The sequence below is a fragment of the Penaeus monodon genome, chromosome 7 (assembly GCF_015228065.2).
Source record: "Penaeus monodon isolate SGIC_2016 chromosome 7, NSTDA_Pmon_1, whole genome shotgun sequence".
Classification (NCBI taxonomy): Eukaryota; Metazoa; Arthropoda; class Malacostraca; order Decapoda; family Penaeidae; genus Penaeus; species Penaeus monodon.
In genome coordinates, this window is record NC_051392.1 from 8,157,485 (window position 1) to 8,172,484 (window position 15,000).

General features: G+C 37.9%; 1 protein-coding gene across 14 annotated transcripts in view; it reads left to right on the top strand.

Annotated features, from left to right (window-relative positions):
- Positions 1–8,092, top strand: part of LOC119575036 (synaptotagmin 1-like) — a 117,330-nt gene extending 109,238 nt beyond the window's left edge. For 10 of the 14 annotated variants that reach the window (XM_037922366.1, XM_037922367.1, XM_037922368.1 and 7 more), the window contains 4 exons: positions 2,412–2,529; positions 3,703–3,836; positions 6,262–6,469; positions 7,512–8,092. In XM_037922366.1, the coding sequence (XP_037778294.1) occupies positions 2,412–2,529; positions 3,703–3,836; positions 6,262–6,465 (456 nt within the window). In that variant the 3' untranslated portion in view covers positions 6,466–6,469; positions 7,512–8,092. The remainder of the gene's footprint in view (positions 1–2,411; positions 2,530–3,702; positions 3,837–6,261; positions 6,470–7,511) is intronic. The other 4 variants (XM_037922369.1, XM_037922370.1, XM_037922379.1 and 1 more) reach the window with 1 other exon arrangement.
- Positions 8,093–15,000: the final 6,908 nt, after the last annotated feature.

Sequence of the window (15,000 nt, forward strand, 5' to 3'; positions counted from 1 at the left end):
CTTCGCAACTGCAGTTATTCTCATTCTTCCATATCTCTCCTTTTTCTCCTTCTGTCTTTGCTCTTCCTTCACTTTCCTTCCGATAACTTACGAATCATGTTCCTTCTTAAGTAGCTATATCTTTTCCTCTCACTCTTTCTTTCTCTTCCTCCATTTCTCCACGCTTTCCTCCTTTTTCATCCTCTTTTAATGTTTCATCTTTCCCTCTTCGTTTCTCCTCTTTCTCCTTTCTCCTCTTCTATGCCTCCTCCTTGCTCCCTCGCCATTCTCTCCTCTTATTGTACTACTTTCTTCTCTTTTTCACTCATTCCTCTTATTCATCCTTCGCGTAAAAATATCTTTTGTCATTATTCTTCCCAACCTTTCTTAACAACGAAAAAAAATAAAAAATAAAAGGAACTTTTATGTGTACACTTTCCATTTTTCATTTCTCTTTTCTTTTTTCTCTCTCTTGTTCTGGATATTCTCTCTCTCTCTCTCTCTCTCTCTCTCTTGTACTAGACATTCTCTCTCTCTCTCTTCTCTCTTCTCTCTCTCTCTCTCTCTCTCTCTCTTCTCTCTCTCCTCTCTCTCTCTCTGTCTTCTCTCTATCTCTCTCTCTCTATCTATCTCTCTCTCTCTCTCTCTCCTCTCTCTTCTCTCCTCTTTTCTGTATCTCTCTCTTTCTCTCTCTCTCTCTCTCCTCTCTCTCTCTCTCTCTCTCTCTCTCTCTCTCATTCTCACGACCTCTGCCACTTACTGGATGAATTAGGCCTATGCAAATTGGAGAGAAAAACCAATGTTTCTTTCAGCCTCTTCCACCTGAGAAGGAAGGAGCAGGGACGCGACAGAGGCTCTTGTAGTAGCAGAGGCTTAAGGCATCTTGTGTATTTTTCTCTGGTTCTTCTCCTTATAAGGATGCTATGATGTGTATCTGTGTTATGTTCTTTGTTCTTTTTTTTCTCCCCCTTACAGTGACTCTCTGAGAAAAGAAAGAGTGTTTTATGATTTTTTTGGTTTTGATTTCTTCGTTTTCCTTTCCTTTCTTTCTTTATTATTGTTTTTTTTTCTACATTTTCTCGTCCTTCTTCGAACACGTGTGACACATATGTGGTTACTGCTTTCTCTGTCGTACTTATTCTATTGTGGATATATATTTTTTTTATTTCATTTCTGTTACACAGTTAAAAATACATATACACTCTCTCTGTCTGTTCTTGGTTTTCTCTCATAAGTCTCTGTCTGTCTGTTTATCTGTCTGTCTGTCTGTCTCTCTGTCTCTCTCTCTCTCTCTCTCTCTCTCTCTCTCTCTCTCTCTCTCTCTCTTTCTCTCTTTCTCCACCTCCCTTTCCCTCTCACCCGACTGCCTCCCTCCTCCTCTCTCCCTCCATCTCTCTCTCTCTCCTTCCCTTCCTCTTTGTCCCAAACACACACCGACACGAATGTTATTCCAAAGATAATTCCTCTTTTTCCTCTGGTTCTTAATTTCTTCGATGTTCTTCCTCTTCCTCTTCCTCCTCCTCCTCCTATTTGCTCCTCAAACCCGGGCAAACCACCTCATTTAAGAACAGCTTTGCCTCTTTACAGCAGATTGCACAGGCAGACCCGCTCCTGTTCTTATCGCGAAAGAACAAGAACACAGTTTTAGGTCTATTCTAAGTGTATTTGTAAATGTATTTGTTTTTAGTACAAGTAGCTGTCCTCTTTTTTTGCAAGAATATTAGATTTGGAAGTATATATATATATTTTTTTTTTTGTCACATACTCTTTTTTTTCTCTTCAGATATCAGCACACTTGTTTAATTCATTAATAGCAACACATAAACATATAAAAAAAAATTGACATATTCCAACAGCTTAAATTGAATTAGAGAGATAAGAATGAAAAAGATAAGTTTTCAAATAATTCTTAAAACTATATCAGTTTTTTTGCCTTTAATATTTCCTTTTACAATCCCACTCCCCACCCCCACCCCCACCCCCCACACACACCCACAACCCGACGAAACTGCAACTCCCACAATCCGTTTTTAACCTCATTATCTTTTCATCCTTTTCTTCACCCTTTCTCTTCCTATTCCCTCTTTCACCCCCTCACTTACCACCTCCACCTCCCCTCCTTCCGTTCTCTTTATGCTTCCTACCTCCCTATCTATCTATCCTCCCTTTCCCCCTACCCCACCTCTCTCTCTCTCTCTCTCTCTCTCTCTCTCTCTCTCTCTCTCTCCCTCCCCCCTTCCTTATCCACCTCTCCCTCCCTCCCTCCCTCCCTCCCTCCCTCCCCTCCTACCCCCCACTCCCCTCCTACCCCCACCCACTCCCCTCCCACCCCCTCCCACCCTCTCATCCCCCCCCCTCCCCCCACCCGCTCGACCAATCCCCGCCTCAAAAAGGTCTAACCGCTAACTGTATATGTATACGCGCGCGAACAGGAAAACAAGCTCGGAGATATCTGCTTCTCTCTACGCTACGTCCCAACGGCAGGCAAGCTCACCGTGGTTATTCTAGAAGCCAAGAACCTCAAGAAGATGGACGTCGGTGGTTTATCAGGTATGGTTCCTTTTGTTTTTGTTTTTGTTTTTTTTTTCTGTTTATCTAGTATCCATTTTTTTTGTTGTAATCTGTTTATCTAGTATTCTTTTTTTTATTGTTTATCTAGTATTCGTTTTTTTTTATTTGTTTATCTAGTATTCGTTTTTTTGTAATCTGTTTATCTTTTTTTTGTGTGTAATCTGTTTATCTAGCATTCGTTTTTTTGTAATCTGTTTGTCTAGTTTATCTATTATTGTAATTTATGTTTATCTTTTTTTTTTATTTATCTAGTATTATATTTTTTTGTAATCTGTTTATCTGTTTTTTTTTTGTTATCTGTTCATCAAATATTCCTTTTTTTTTGTAATCTGTTTATCTAGTTTTTTTGTAATCTGTTTATCTAGTATTAGTTTATTATATTATTATTATTTTATCTTGATATTTATCTGTTTATCTAATACCATCCTATTTTTACGGGCTCACTTTGGTTTATCTATTTATCTATCATTACCTTATTTAAGAAAGAAAAAAAATATATATTTACGTGATGAAAATATTGTTATTAATGATCTATGAAAACATTATCAAGTATGGTTATTATTTTCAAGAAATTTTAAGGAATTTACTCCGATAATATGCATGTCTAAAAAGAGAAAAAATATATGTTTATTAAGAATTCATATTTAATTTTAGTAATACATCTGATAATTATATTATTATGATAAGAAAAAATCAAAGATATTAGTATATATAAAACTGATATAAAAAGAGACCATAGTTGATAGTATATGGAAAAAATAATAAAGATTTTAAAAAAGAACATAGTCATTAGTATATGGAAAAATAATTAAGATATAAAATGACGGTATAATCATTACTATACGAAAAAATAAGAAAATAAACAAAGAGGAAGCATATTCATTAGCATATGAAAAAAAAAAACAATTAAGATATAAAAACAACATAGTCATTAGTATATGAAAATAGTTAAGATATAAAGATATAGCATACTCATTAGTATATGGGGGATAAAACATTAAAAAAAAAAAGTTATTAGCTACAATTATCGTATCTTTACCTTCATCTACCCTAACTAAATCACGAAATTACCCTAACGAAAGCATCTATCCTGCCAATACTTATTACTAATACGCATTTTCTCCCACCCCCACCCCCCTCACCCCCCTCCAGATCCATACGTGAAGATTTGTCTCATCCAGAACGGCAAACGACTCAAGAAGAAGAAAACCAGTATTAAGAAATGCACTCTCAACCCTTACTATAACGAGTCTTTCTCCTTTGAAATTCCTTTCGAACAGATCCAGGTGAGTGGCTTGTTATTTTGTGTTTTTGCTTTTCGTTTTTTTTTTTTTTTTCGTTCGTTTGTGTGTGTTTTGTTCGGGGGGGGGGAGAGGAGGGGGAGGGGGAGGTATGGAGGATGGCAGGGAGGGGGGGTAGGAAGGAGGGAGGGATAAGAGGGAGGTAGGGATGGAAGAAAAAGGAAAAGGAGGAGAAGGAGATATAGGAAAAGGGAGAAAGAAAAGATAGATAGATAGAGATAGATAGATAGATAGATAGAGAGAGAGAGAGAGAGGGAGAGAGAGAGAGAGAGAGAGAGAGAGAGAGAGAGAGAGAGAGAGAAAGAGAAAGAGGAGCAGGAAGAGAGATGTGTGAGAGTAAGATAAAACAAAACAGATAAAGGCATGAATAGATAGTTGCTATAAAAAAAGAACAGGAAATAAGTGGTTTACGTAGTTGTACATAGGAAAATGAATAAATGGGGAGAAAGAGAAATTCGCATATAAACAGATATGGGTATTATTGGGTACATAAATTGGACAAGGATATATAGCTACTTAGAAATTCGTGTGTAGTAACAACAGCAATATATATATATATATATATATATATATATATATATATATATATATATATATATATATATATATATATATATATATATATATATATACATATATATATATATTTATATATATATATATATACATATATATATATATATATATATATATATATATATATATATATATATATATATATATATATATATATACATATACACATAGTTTACAAATCACACACACTCATTTAGATATCACACAACCAAGTCGTCATAAATGATTTTTTACACAACGATCCAGCTTTTCGATACCATGTTACCAAAACCTGTAAGTAGTTGTCTAAATCTATCGCGAATGAGGGAAATTCCGATTATTTTCGAGTAGATAAGGAGTCAGTTGTAAAAAAAGGGTTAATGCATATATATATTTCCCTTCCCACTTGGCATGCGAGAGCTCCTGATCATGCATGACGCTTGAGCTCGAGGCTGATTTTGCTTGACATTTTGGCTTTGATGTGTGTGTGTATGTGTGTGTGTGTGTGTGCATAATATATATATATATATATATATATATATATATATATATATATATATATATATATATATATATATGTATATATATATATATATATATATATTATATATATATATATATATATATATATATATTATATATATATATATATATATGTGTGTGTGTGTGTGTGTGTGTGTGTGTGTGTGTGTGTGTGTGTGTGTGTGTGTGTGTGTGTGTGTGTGTGTGTGCGTGTGTGTGCGTGTGTGTGTGTGTGTGTGTGCGTGTGTGTGTCTATATACATATATGTATATATATATACATATATATACATATACATACATAATATACATATATATATATATATATATATATATATATATATATATATACATATACATAATATACACATACATGCATATATATACACACATATACTGCGCATACAAGATAATTCCAAATCTAAAATATACAAATTCAAGCTTCAAGATTCCTAAAAAAAACTTGAGTTGGAGAGCCACCAGCATGACCCTCATAATTCCCTGAGATCAATTCTTATCGTTTTTCTGTTTTATTTACGTTGTTTTATTACATTTGCACTGTCCCTTCAAGATGCCAGTTGCTTGTCTTACAGGATTTGTGATAAATGATAAGATACCGTTTTTTATTTTATTATTTTTTTTTTTTTGTGAAATGTGTTTTTTTTCGCTTTTCTTCTCTTTCTCTCTTTATTGTCTTCCTCTCGTGTTTATCTGAGCGTGAGGTTTAATCCCCAATCTTCCCTGGCTTCGTTGATTCCCTCTGTTATTTGTCTCTTTGCTGGTTCTCCCTTTATCAGCCTCTTAGCTACTCCCCCTTTTTATCAGCTCTTTCCCGTTTCTCTGTATATTTCCCTTTGGCTTCTTCCGTGTCCTTGTGTTATTCCTTTCTCTCTCTGTCTTCTCTTTCGTCATATCTCCTCGTTTGCATCTTTCATCCGTCTCTCTTTTTATCCCCTTCTCTCCCTCTCTTAGCTGTCTTTATTCCATTTCCTTTTCTACTCCATCTTTCGTCTTTGCTCTCCTTCTATTTCCTTTTTTTCTGTCTTTCACCTATTCTCTCTTTCTCTCTCCAATTTCTTCTCCTCGTCCTCCTCCTCTCTATCCCTTATTGACTCACCACTTCGCCGATCCTTTTCTCTCTCTTTCCCCTCCTCCTCCTCCTCCCCCTTTCTATCCCCTCTCCATTCCCCACTTCGCTCCTGGCCCACTAACCGCCGCCTCCGCCTCTCTCTCTTTCCCCTCCTCCTCCTCCTCCCCCTTTCTATCCCCTCTCCATTCCCCACTTCGCTCCTGGCCCACTAACCGCCGCCTCCGCCTCTCTCTCCCCACAACAGAAAGTCAACTTGCAAGTAACCGTAGTGGACTACGATCGCATTGGCACCTCAGAACCCATTGGCCGGTGTGTGTTAGGCATGAATGCTTCGGGCACGGAACTGCGCCACTGGTCGGACATGCTGGCATCGCCCAGGAGGCCCATCGCCCAGTGGCACACCTTGAAGGACCCTGAGGAGGCCGATGCCATCCTTAACCTTAAGTAAAAAGGTCAGTGGGATTCCGAAGGGGAGTTAGGGGGTGGTTGTAGAAAGGTCTTTTTTTTTTTTGAAAAGGGAAACAGTCACGGTTGAAAATGAAACTAAATCGTAACGTTTCGAACTCTTGACGAGTTCCTCTTCAGACGAGTAATAAACCAAATTGGATCCATTCATCCATTCATCCATTTCGGTTTATTATTCGTCTGAAGAGGAACTCGTGAAGAATTCGAAACGTTACGGTTTATTTTCATTTTCTACTGTGGCTGTTTCCCTTTTCATCTTTGTGTACACGTTACTGTGTTTGTGTTTGTATCTTTTTTCTTTCTTTCTTTCTTTCTTCTTTTTTTAAGTTTGGGCAGTTTTTAAAAACTAAAAAAAAAGTCTGGGAAATTTTCGAATGTTTTTTTTCTTCTTCTTTTATAGAGTTTCACCAGTTGTTGTTTTTTTTTTTTTTTTTTTTTTTATTAAGTTCAGACGGGTGTTTAAAAAGGTTATTTATTATTCCTTAAAGATCTATTGGAGTCTTTAAAAAGTTTAGACGGGCTTTAAGGTCATTGGGATTTTTAAAAGGTCAATGTGGTTTAAAAAAGGCTGGTGTGATTTAAAATATTTAAGTATTTCTTTCATTTCTTGACTACAATATGATGATAAGTATTACTGTAATTATTGTTTTAATTAACATAGATAATCAGAGTGGCGTTCAGTACGTTTCTATAAATGAATAATGACTAAGTGGTGGCAAAACTGACAAAATAATCATTATCATAGTAATAGCAATGATAACAAGAACGGTATAGTAACTAAGACAATTTTTTTCCCTCACGAATTGTCGTCTTCTCCAATTTTCAGCTATTCTAATATCCTATTTTCTATGGCTAACACATCCTATTTACTCTGGCTATTATACTCCATTTTCTGTGGCTCTCACATCCCATTTTCTGTTACTGTCACATCCCATTTTCTGTGGCTTTCTTTTGCATTCAGACTCGGTGGGATCTGCCATCCTCACAGACCATTTTCTATCACCTCTTCATCCGTTTTCTTTGTTCCAGGTCAGTCTCCTCCATTCTGAAGAGCGCAAGATGACCCTCCAACCTTCCGCCACGATTTCCAAAGCGATGAGATGAGAATCCAAGAAGTTACGACCAAAGCGTCTAGTCAGTAGTTGTGCGAACCTTACACGATGCTTCAGATAAACAGGATAATTTACCTTTCAATCAGTGTAAAAATGAAGAAACTCAGAATGCCGCTTTTATTATCATCAAATGAGGATAAGCATCTCTTCTTCTTCTTTTTGTTGTTGTATTTCTTCTTTCTGAAATGCATGAAAACATCACATACATCTGAATAAAATAGGTAGCTAGGATTTTCATTCTAACGTGCAGCCGATTTCTTCAAAGCATGAGGCGAGGAAGCATCATTTAGAAAGGTTGGTACGTCGAGATGGCAAGTGGTCATCTTCACAAAGTACAGTGATTCAGGATATATATAGTAATAGTAAGCGGAACATAAATGTATGTGCATATATACATACATTCATATTTATATGTGTATACTCACTGGGGTGTGACAATGCAGCTGTCTTGCGATATATCTAAAAAAAAAAAAAAAAAAAAAAAAAAAAAAAAGGTCAGTGTGTCGATTTAACTCCATTTCCTGTGGCAAAACTTGTCCGACTTGTAATGTACAACTAAAACAAAACAAGAAGAATGAAGAAGGAACTCTCACGAAACAAATCAAAGTTTTCAACAGCTCGTCTTATCGTCTTCAAGTTGGCCTTGGCTAGGTCTCATCTGGTTCCAAAGATGCCGGACGTGCCCTGAGCTTGGGACACTTAACGTGGGCGCTCTAACCCCAGGACCGACGACCCTGATGTGGCCACGCCAACCCCTAAGAGCGGCGACGGACAAGGAGTGTAAAAGAGCTCATTCAAATACCCTTGTCCCACGTACTCGCCGCGAGAGAGTCCGGAGGGAGGGTCACACGGACGCACGGACGACCGGCGACCTCCTCCCAGCGGCCCAGACTCTGGAACCTGAGGAGCCCCAGCTGAGTTCTTACACATCCTCTGCCTTGCTAGACATACCTGACGGAGGCACACTTACCTATCGCCTTTCCGCACTCCAGAGACTCCCCCCTCCCCCACTCACATCCTCATATGGTAAGGTGATGAAAGAAAGAAAAGTAAAAAGGAAGTTAAGAGAAAATATACCGAGACAAGCGGCGCCTTGTCGACACATGATGGGGCCGGTGCTGCTGCGCAAGTCGACTCGCACCTGTTTAAGATTCCGCTCTCCTGGGTGATGCGCTTTCCCCTCTGAGGCCACACCACCTGCAGAAGGGGGAGTCTCACCAGCGCGACGTGTTCCTTGGACCCGAGCGAGGCCGGTGCGTGCGCAAGGTCCCGCTACCTCAGTGAGGTCATCGTGGGGCCTTTTCTACGGAAGCGGCAAAGCCATTTTGTTAATTAGTGGAGATAGTTGATGTTGTTGTTGTTTATTTTGTTTATCTTTTCAGTTCTCAATTTTGAGTAGTCGATTTTCTCCTTGATGCATAAGCCTTTTCCGGCGTTGCATCCTGGCTTCAACCAAAGAATATGATTAAGAAGGGATCTATTAAAAACAGACATAATGGGATAAGGCGGGGCTTTATCGTAGATAGTTAGTGAGGACGAACTTTGTCTGGTCCAGTCAAAGTTTGCCCCCAAGAATTTGATATTTAAACAAATTTTAACTTATTTCTGGTCTACATTCGCCTTAGGAAAAGGGAACATTATCACTGTAAAATGTTCTATATGGGGTAGATAAAGAGATTTACCTAAACATAGGCAGCAGTACATCTATAATGACTATAATGAATGTATGAACATCATCATGCTAGCGAAGAATAAAAAGAATTCAGTCCTCTTTCGTTTGCAAGTTAGCATTTGCAGTAGTGTTTTAGTTAGGCTTTCATAATCTTTGAGTAGAGAGAATCACTCATTCCTTTTATATGTCAGCTATGTTTTGGAGAGTAAATGTTTATATCACGGGACATGTAGCTGTACTGATCTTCACATATATAAATATTAAGCAGTGTCCTATTATATACATTATATACATCAGTGTACAGGTAGGTAAATCTACTTATACATATTCTTCTTTAGCTCCCGACATAATAGCTATGGCTGAAAGAATATACCTTTTTCATGATTTCTCATGTCTCTCCTGAACTGTTCTGGGACAGCCGTGGATTCCTGGTGCCATATGGAATTATTATTTACATGTTCATTGTTTGAGCCTATTAAGGGTCATACTCCTCTGATAGTGTATGTTTTATCAACCCCCCTCCCCCTCCCCCTGTGATTCGTTGGGTCATTATTACTACTGTTGAAACTTTGAACTAGTAATTTGATAGGAACTATCGAAAAAAATATATAAAATAGTTTGTAAAAAGTGTGAAAATAGCATGGAGTGGGATATCCTCCCATCTTTGTATAGTATGAGTCCCGCACACTCCCCTTAGGATACAACAAGTATTAGGACTTATCAGGCCTTTTTTCATTTTGGATTCCGGTCATCTAAACTTCAGCCCAAAACAAAGAAGAGAGAAAACGTTTATTTGCGATTAGAGAAAGGCAAGCAAAAGCTGAAATAACTAAAACATAAGGGTTGCACATACCACAATTGGCCTAATGCGTCCTGATAACCCACCAACGTCTAGGAGACTGCAAAGACCCGACGGCGTGGATGCCTTTGATTGGTTATAGATATTTGAAATTGTTCATGACGTGTCACGCGGCCATTGGTTCCCTGCAATCTCTCAGTCTTGGGTTGTGGCCCCCTATTGGTCAAGTGTGGGGCCGCCAAGCTCTGTGTTGTTAATATTATGTGCCGATCATTTCATATCAGATGGGGACAGGGTCTGGAAGTGCAAAAAAATAAAAAAAACATAAAAAAATATATAAAAAAATATAAAATACATAAAATTATGTTTTAGAAAATACTTTAAAAAACATAGATAAAAAAGGTCCACATCCATCGCCTCATTTAGCTTTACAGTAGACAAATACTGCAGGTCTAGTCCAGTGTTGGAATCTGTCACATTTTGCCCGCATGTTGTGAGTCTCTCCTCCAAACGGACTTAAAACACACAAGTGAATTTCTAAAACAAATGAAGGACAAAGAAAGTGTGAGAAGACAAGTTTCCGGAGCAAGTAACGTCTTTGCCTCCACCCGTGGACGAAGTAATAGTGATATTCATCATGAAAGGAGAACGCATAGCCTGAAAGAAGAGGGCTCGATGAATCTATATTACCGATTATTTATCATAATTATCATTTAGGATAATCTGTCATCCAAATACTAAAACACACATGAAACAAAGGCTCATGTTGGAGGATGGCATTCGTGTCAAAACATTATCAGGGACTCCATCGAGCTTTCCAACGGGACGCCATCCTTTGACCCGACCCTACGCAACCACTTTCCCCTCTCTGCCCCCGCCCGACCCTTCTTCACCTCATATATATATATATATAATATACACACACACCTGCTACTTTTGCTTTGTGTCTTTTACTCTTCATCGGTTGTGTCTCTTTGTCTTTCGATCTCCTTCAAGTGCAACAAATAGGAATGATCCTCTTTACCAGATTGACCACGCCCCCTTTTCTCGATGTTTCAACCAATCGCGTGCCGTTCAGGGCACGTCGCCTCCCTCTTTACCTTTTTCTTTTCACCAATCACGCTTCGTCTCTCTTCTTCTCTGCACCCTTTCCAACCAATCACGTGCCGTTGTGGAATCATCACGACTCCTGTTGTTTATATTTTTTTCTTCTTAACTATTCCTCGCTGTATCCACTCCTCTGCTAATTTCTCACTCGACTGCAAACGGAGCTAACGATTTTTCCCATTTCTCTGTCACGCTTTGGACCCCATTTACTCTCATGAATTCTTGAGCTTCTTCCATGACATGCCGTCTGTCATATCATTGTCTCTTCCCGAGGATGTATTTTCTCCCTCTCTCTACTTTCACTCCATAAAACCTCTCTGTGAATCGCCAACACTAGGGAGACGAGAAGTAAGTGTAAAGAAACGAAGATCACCAAACAGAATTATCAAGATAACGATGATAAAAAAACACAAAACATTAACAAGAATAGTTTCTCGATTAGATTTTCCGCGATGAATATACATGAAATTTAAGATACATACGTCCATCAGGCATAATACTCTTTTGGGATCGTATCAGGGATCTATATCTTCGCGAATTGACAAATGAAAGTGTACAAAAGGCATTCGAGTCTCCTATAGTAGCTGCGCTCTTTTTAGGATCATCTATACTGTTTATTCGGGGCAGTTACATCACAGGGTTGGATCCTCTCTATGTTCGGGGGGAGATATTTACATCAGATGTTTGTTGAGCTCTTTGCGTAGACACTGCGCGATGGAGCGTCGATTATCTTTCATCAAACTCTAGGATAGTAGATTTGGCACACTTGAATTCGCTGTAGATATGTATCATTTTCTCTTCTTTATGCCCTTTCCTCCTCCTTCTCCTCCTACTTCCCATTCTCCTTCCTTGGAGCGTTTTATTTTATCATCGTGTTATATTCTGTCACAGAGCCACCAATGTAAGATAGGTCACGAGATTAGCAATTTTGATCTTTCAAGGCGTACCTTAGGGTCCAAATTCACTAGTCACGTCACAGGATGTACGACCCTATCCCCCCTACGTCTGGTTCGGCCTATACCCGTCTCCCACTCCTTATTAAATAAATAAATAAATAAATAAAAAAAAGTCCGCTCGATCATTTTCCTCAATCCGGTTCGAGTCATGGCTTCTGCCGTGATTACATATATATATATATATATATATATATATATATATATATATATATATATATATATATATATACATATATATATATATATATATATATATATTATATATATATATATATACATATATATATATATATATATATATATATATATATATATATATATATATATATATTATATATATATATATATATATCCTTCCTTTTATGTTTTGAACGTGCAGATCATAGAGTATTTTGATTAAGTGCTTAGATGATCCCTCTGCGGCAAGTAATGTAAGAGCCTCTCATTGTAGATAACAAACCGTCACAGACGGACACGAACACTTTTTGCTAGCACTGATTTTGAGCAGAAACCGTGACTCGGTTTGGATTGAGCAAGAGGTTTGTGCGGGGTATGTGTCATGTGAATGGTTGTACGTACAAGTATGTAAATTTTGTGCTCATGTGATGAATGCATCATTATTAATATATTAAATCATGAAAACAGCCATGAATGCCTCAAACTCATCTGCCTGATTATTTCTTGATATTTTTTTTTTTAAGAAAATAAAAGGGGAAAAAAATCATCAAGAGAAACCAAAAGTTGATAAAGTAACAAAGTATAGATATATATGTATGTATCCAAAATCAATCATCACAAATAAAAACGTTTTCAATCCGATCCTTTCAATATCGTCAAACGTTTCAAGGAACAATCAGCTGGTAGACTGCGGCATTGATGCGTGTATACAGAAACAGATTCTACATAACAGTTCTGCAAAAAAAAAAAAAACTAAATACAGAGCATAGCCTTTGCTCGATCTCCAAACGCAATGCATCCCCATGGATCTTGAAATCCACCTGTGTGTTGCTCGTATGTTTGGATCGTCAACAGAAACTTGGATAAAAGTGTTGTTTGTTTAGATATGTTACAGATGGATTAGGCACGTAAAATGACTTATTACAAAGTCGTGAGACCTAACCTGGAATTGTGTAAAAAGATTAGATATAACGAACAATAAAATATATGAAAATAAAACTGTATGTTATTTTTTTAAATCTCTCGGCACCTTATCATCCTATCCTCACTTAACCCTCCAAAAATGAATGAAAAAAAAAATCATGAGGGTAAATTACTTTTTAGCATCTTAACAAAACACAATGAAACTATTGAATTCTGCTTATGATGACAATGATAATAATAACGATGGCTCTGGCTATGCATAAAGTACTACTAATGACGAGTAATGATGGTAATGGTAATAATGATGAAAATAATGCAATGATGATAATGATAATAACAACAGTAATTCTAATGATAATAAAAATAATGATAATAAGATAATAACAACAGTAATTCTAATGATAATAAAAATAATGATAATAAGAATATCAGCGATAACAATCCCAACAACGATAATGATGCATAACGAAAACAATGATAAATCACGAACATAATCATAATGAAGAGAAAAATATGATGACAGAAGGAGAATAACAAAGTCAAAAAAAGGAAAATAAAAGTGTAAGAATGATAAACTTTTAAAGATAACTTATGCCATCCTGTTCACTTTTTTAGCGGATGTGTAACATGTTTTTGATATGGATTTCGTAACAAACACGCTGACTGTAAGAGAGAAATGTAGACAGAGAGATGGATGATAAATATAGAAATGTAGATAGATATATATATAGAGAGAGAGAGAGACGGAGAGAGAGAGAGAGAGAGAGAGAGAGAGAGAGAGAGAGAGAGAGAGAGAGAGAGAGAGAGAGAGAGAGAGAGAGAGAGAGAGAGAGAAACTGGAAGAGAGAGAAAGAGAGAAACTGAAAGAGAGAGAAAGAGAGAGAGAGAGAGGGAGAGAAACTGAAAGAGAGAGAGAGAGAGAGAGAGAGAGAGAGAGAGAGAGAGAGAGAGAGAGAGAGAAGAGTGAAAGAGAGAGAGAGAGAGAGAGAGAGAGAGAGAGAGAGAGAGAGAGAGAGAGAGAGAGAGAGAGAGAGAGAGAGAGAGAGAGAGAGAGGAAGAAGAGAGAAGAGAAGAGAGAGAGAGAGATGAATGAGAGAGAGAGAGAGAGAAGAGAGAGAGAGAAGAAGAGAGAGAGAAAAGAGAGAGAGGAGAGAGAGAGAGAGAGAGAGAGAGAGAGAGAGAGAAGAGAGAGAGAGAGAGAGAGAGAGAGGAGAGAGAGAGAGAAGAGATGAGAGAGAGAGAGAGAGAGAGAGAGAGAAGGGGAGAGAAAAAGAAGAAAGAAAGAGGGAGAGAGAGAAGAAGAGGAGAGAGAGACTGAAAGAGAGAGGAGAGAGGGGGGAGAGAGAGAGAGAGAGGAGAGAGAGAGAGAGAGAGAAACGAAAGAGAGAGGGGAGAGGAGAGAGAGAGAAAAGAGAGAGAGTAGTAGATGAAGAGAGGAGAGGGAGAGAGGGGGAAAGAGGAGAGAGAGATGAGAGAAAAGAGAGAGAGAGAGAGAGAGAGAGAGAGAGAGAGAGAGAGAGAGAGAGAGAGAGAGAGAGAGAGAGAGAGAGAGAGAGAGAGAGAGAGAGAGAGAGAGAGTTTTAAAGTTTAAAAGTTTGGTTTGGATTCCATTTGATACAATGGATATTCTTGGTGTGACATACTGTCTGCTTGATTTTGCTCACGTGTGTCAGCTGCTGCTGACTCGGCTGAACCGAGTCCTTGCCCGCCGTGGTGCCCAGCCACAGCAGTAACCTCCGGGCGACAGTTGCAACTTCTCGCGCCTGGGCGG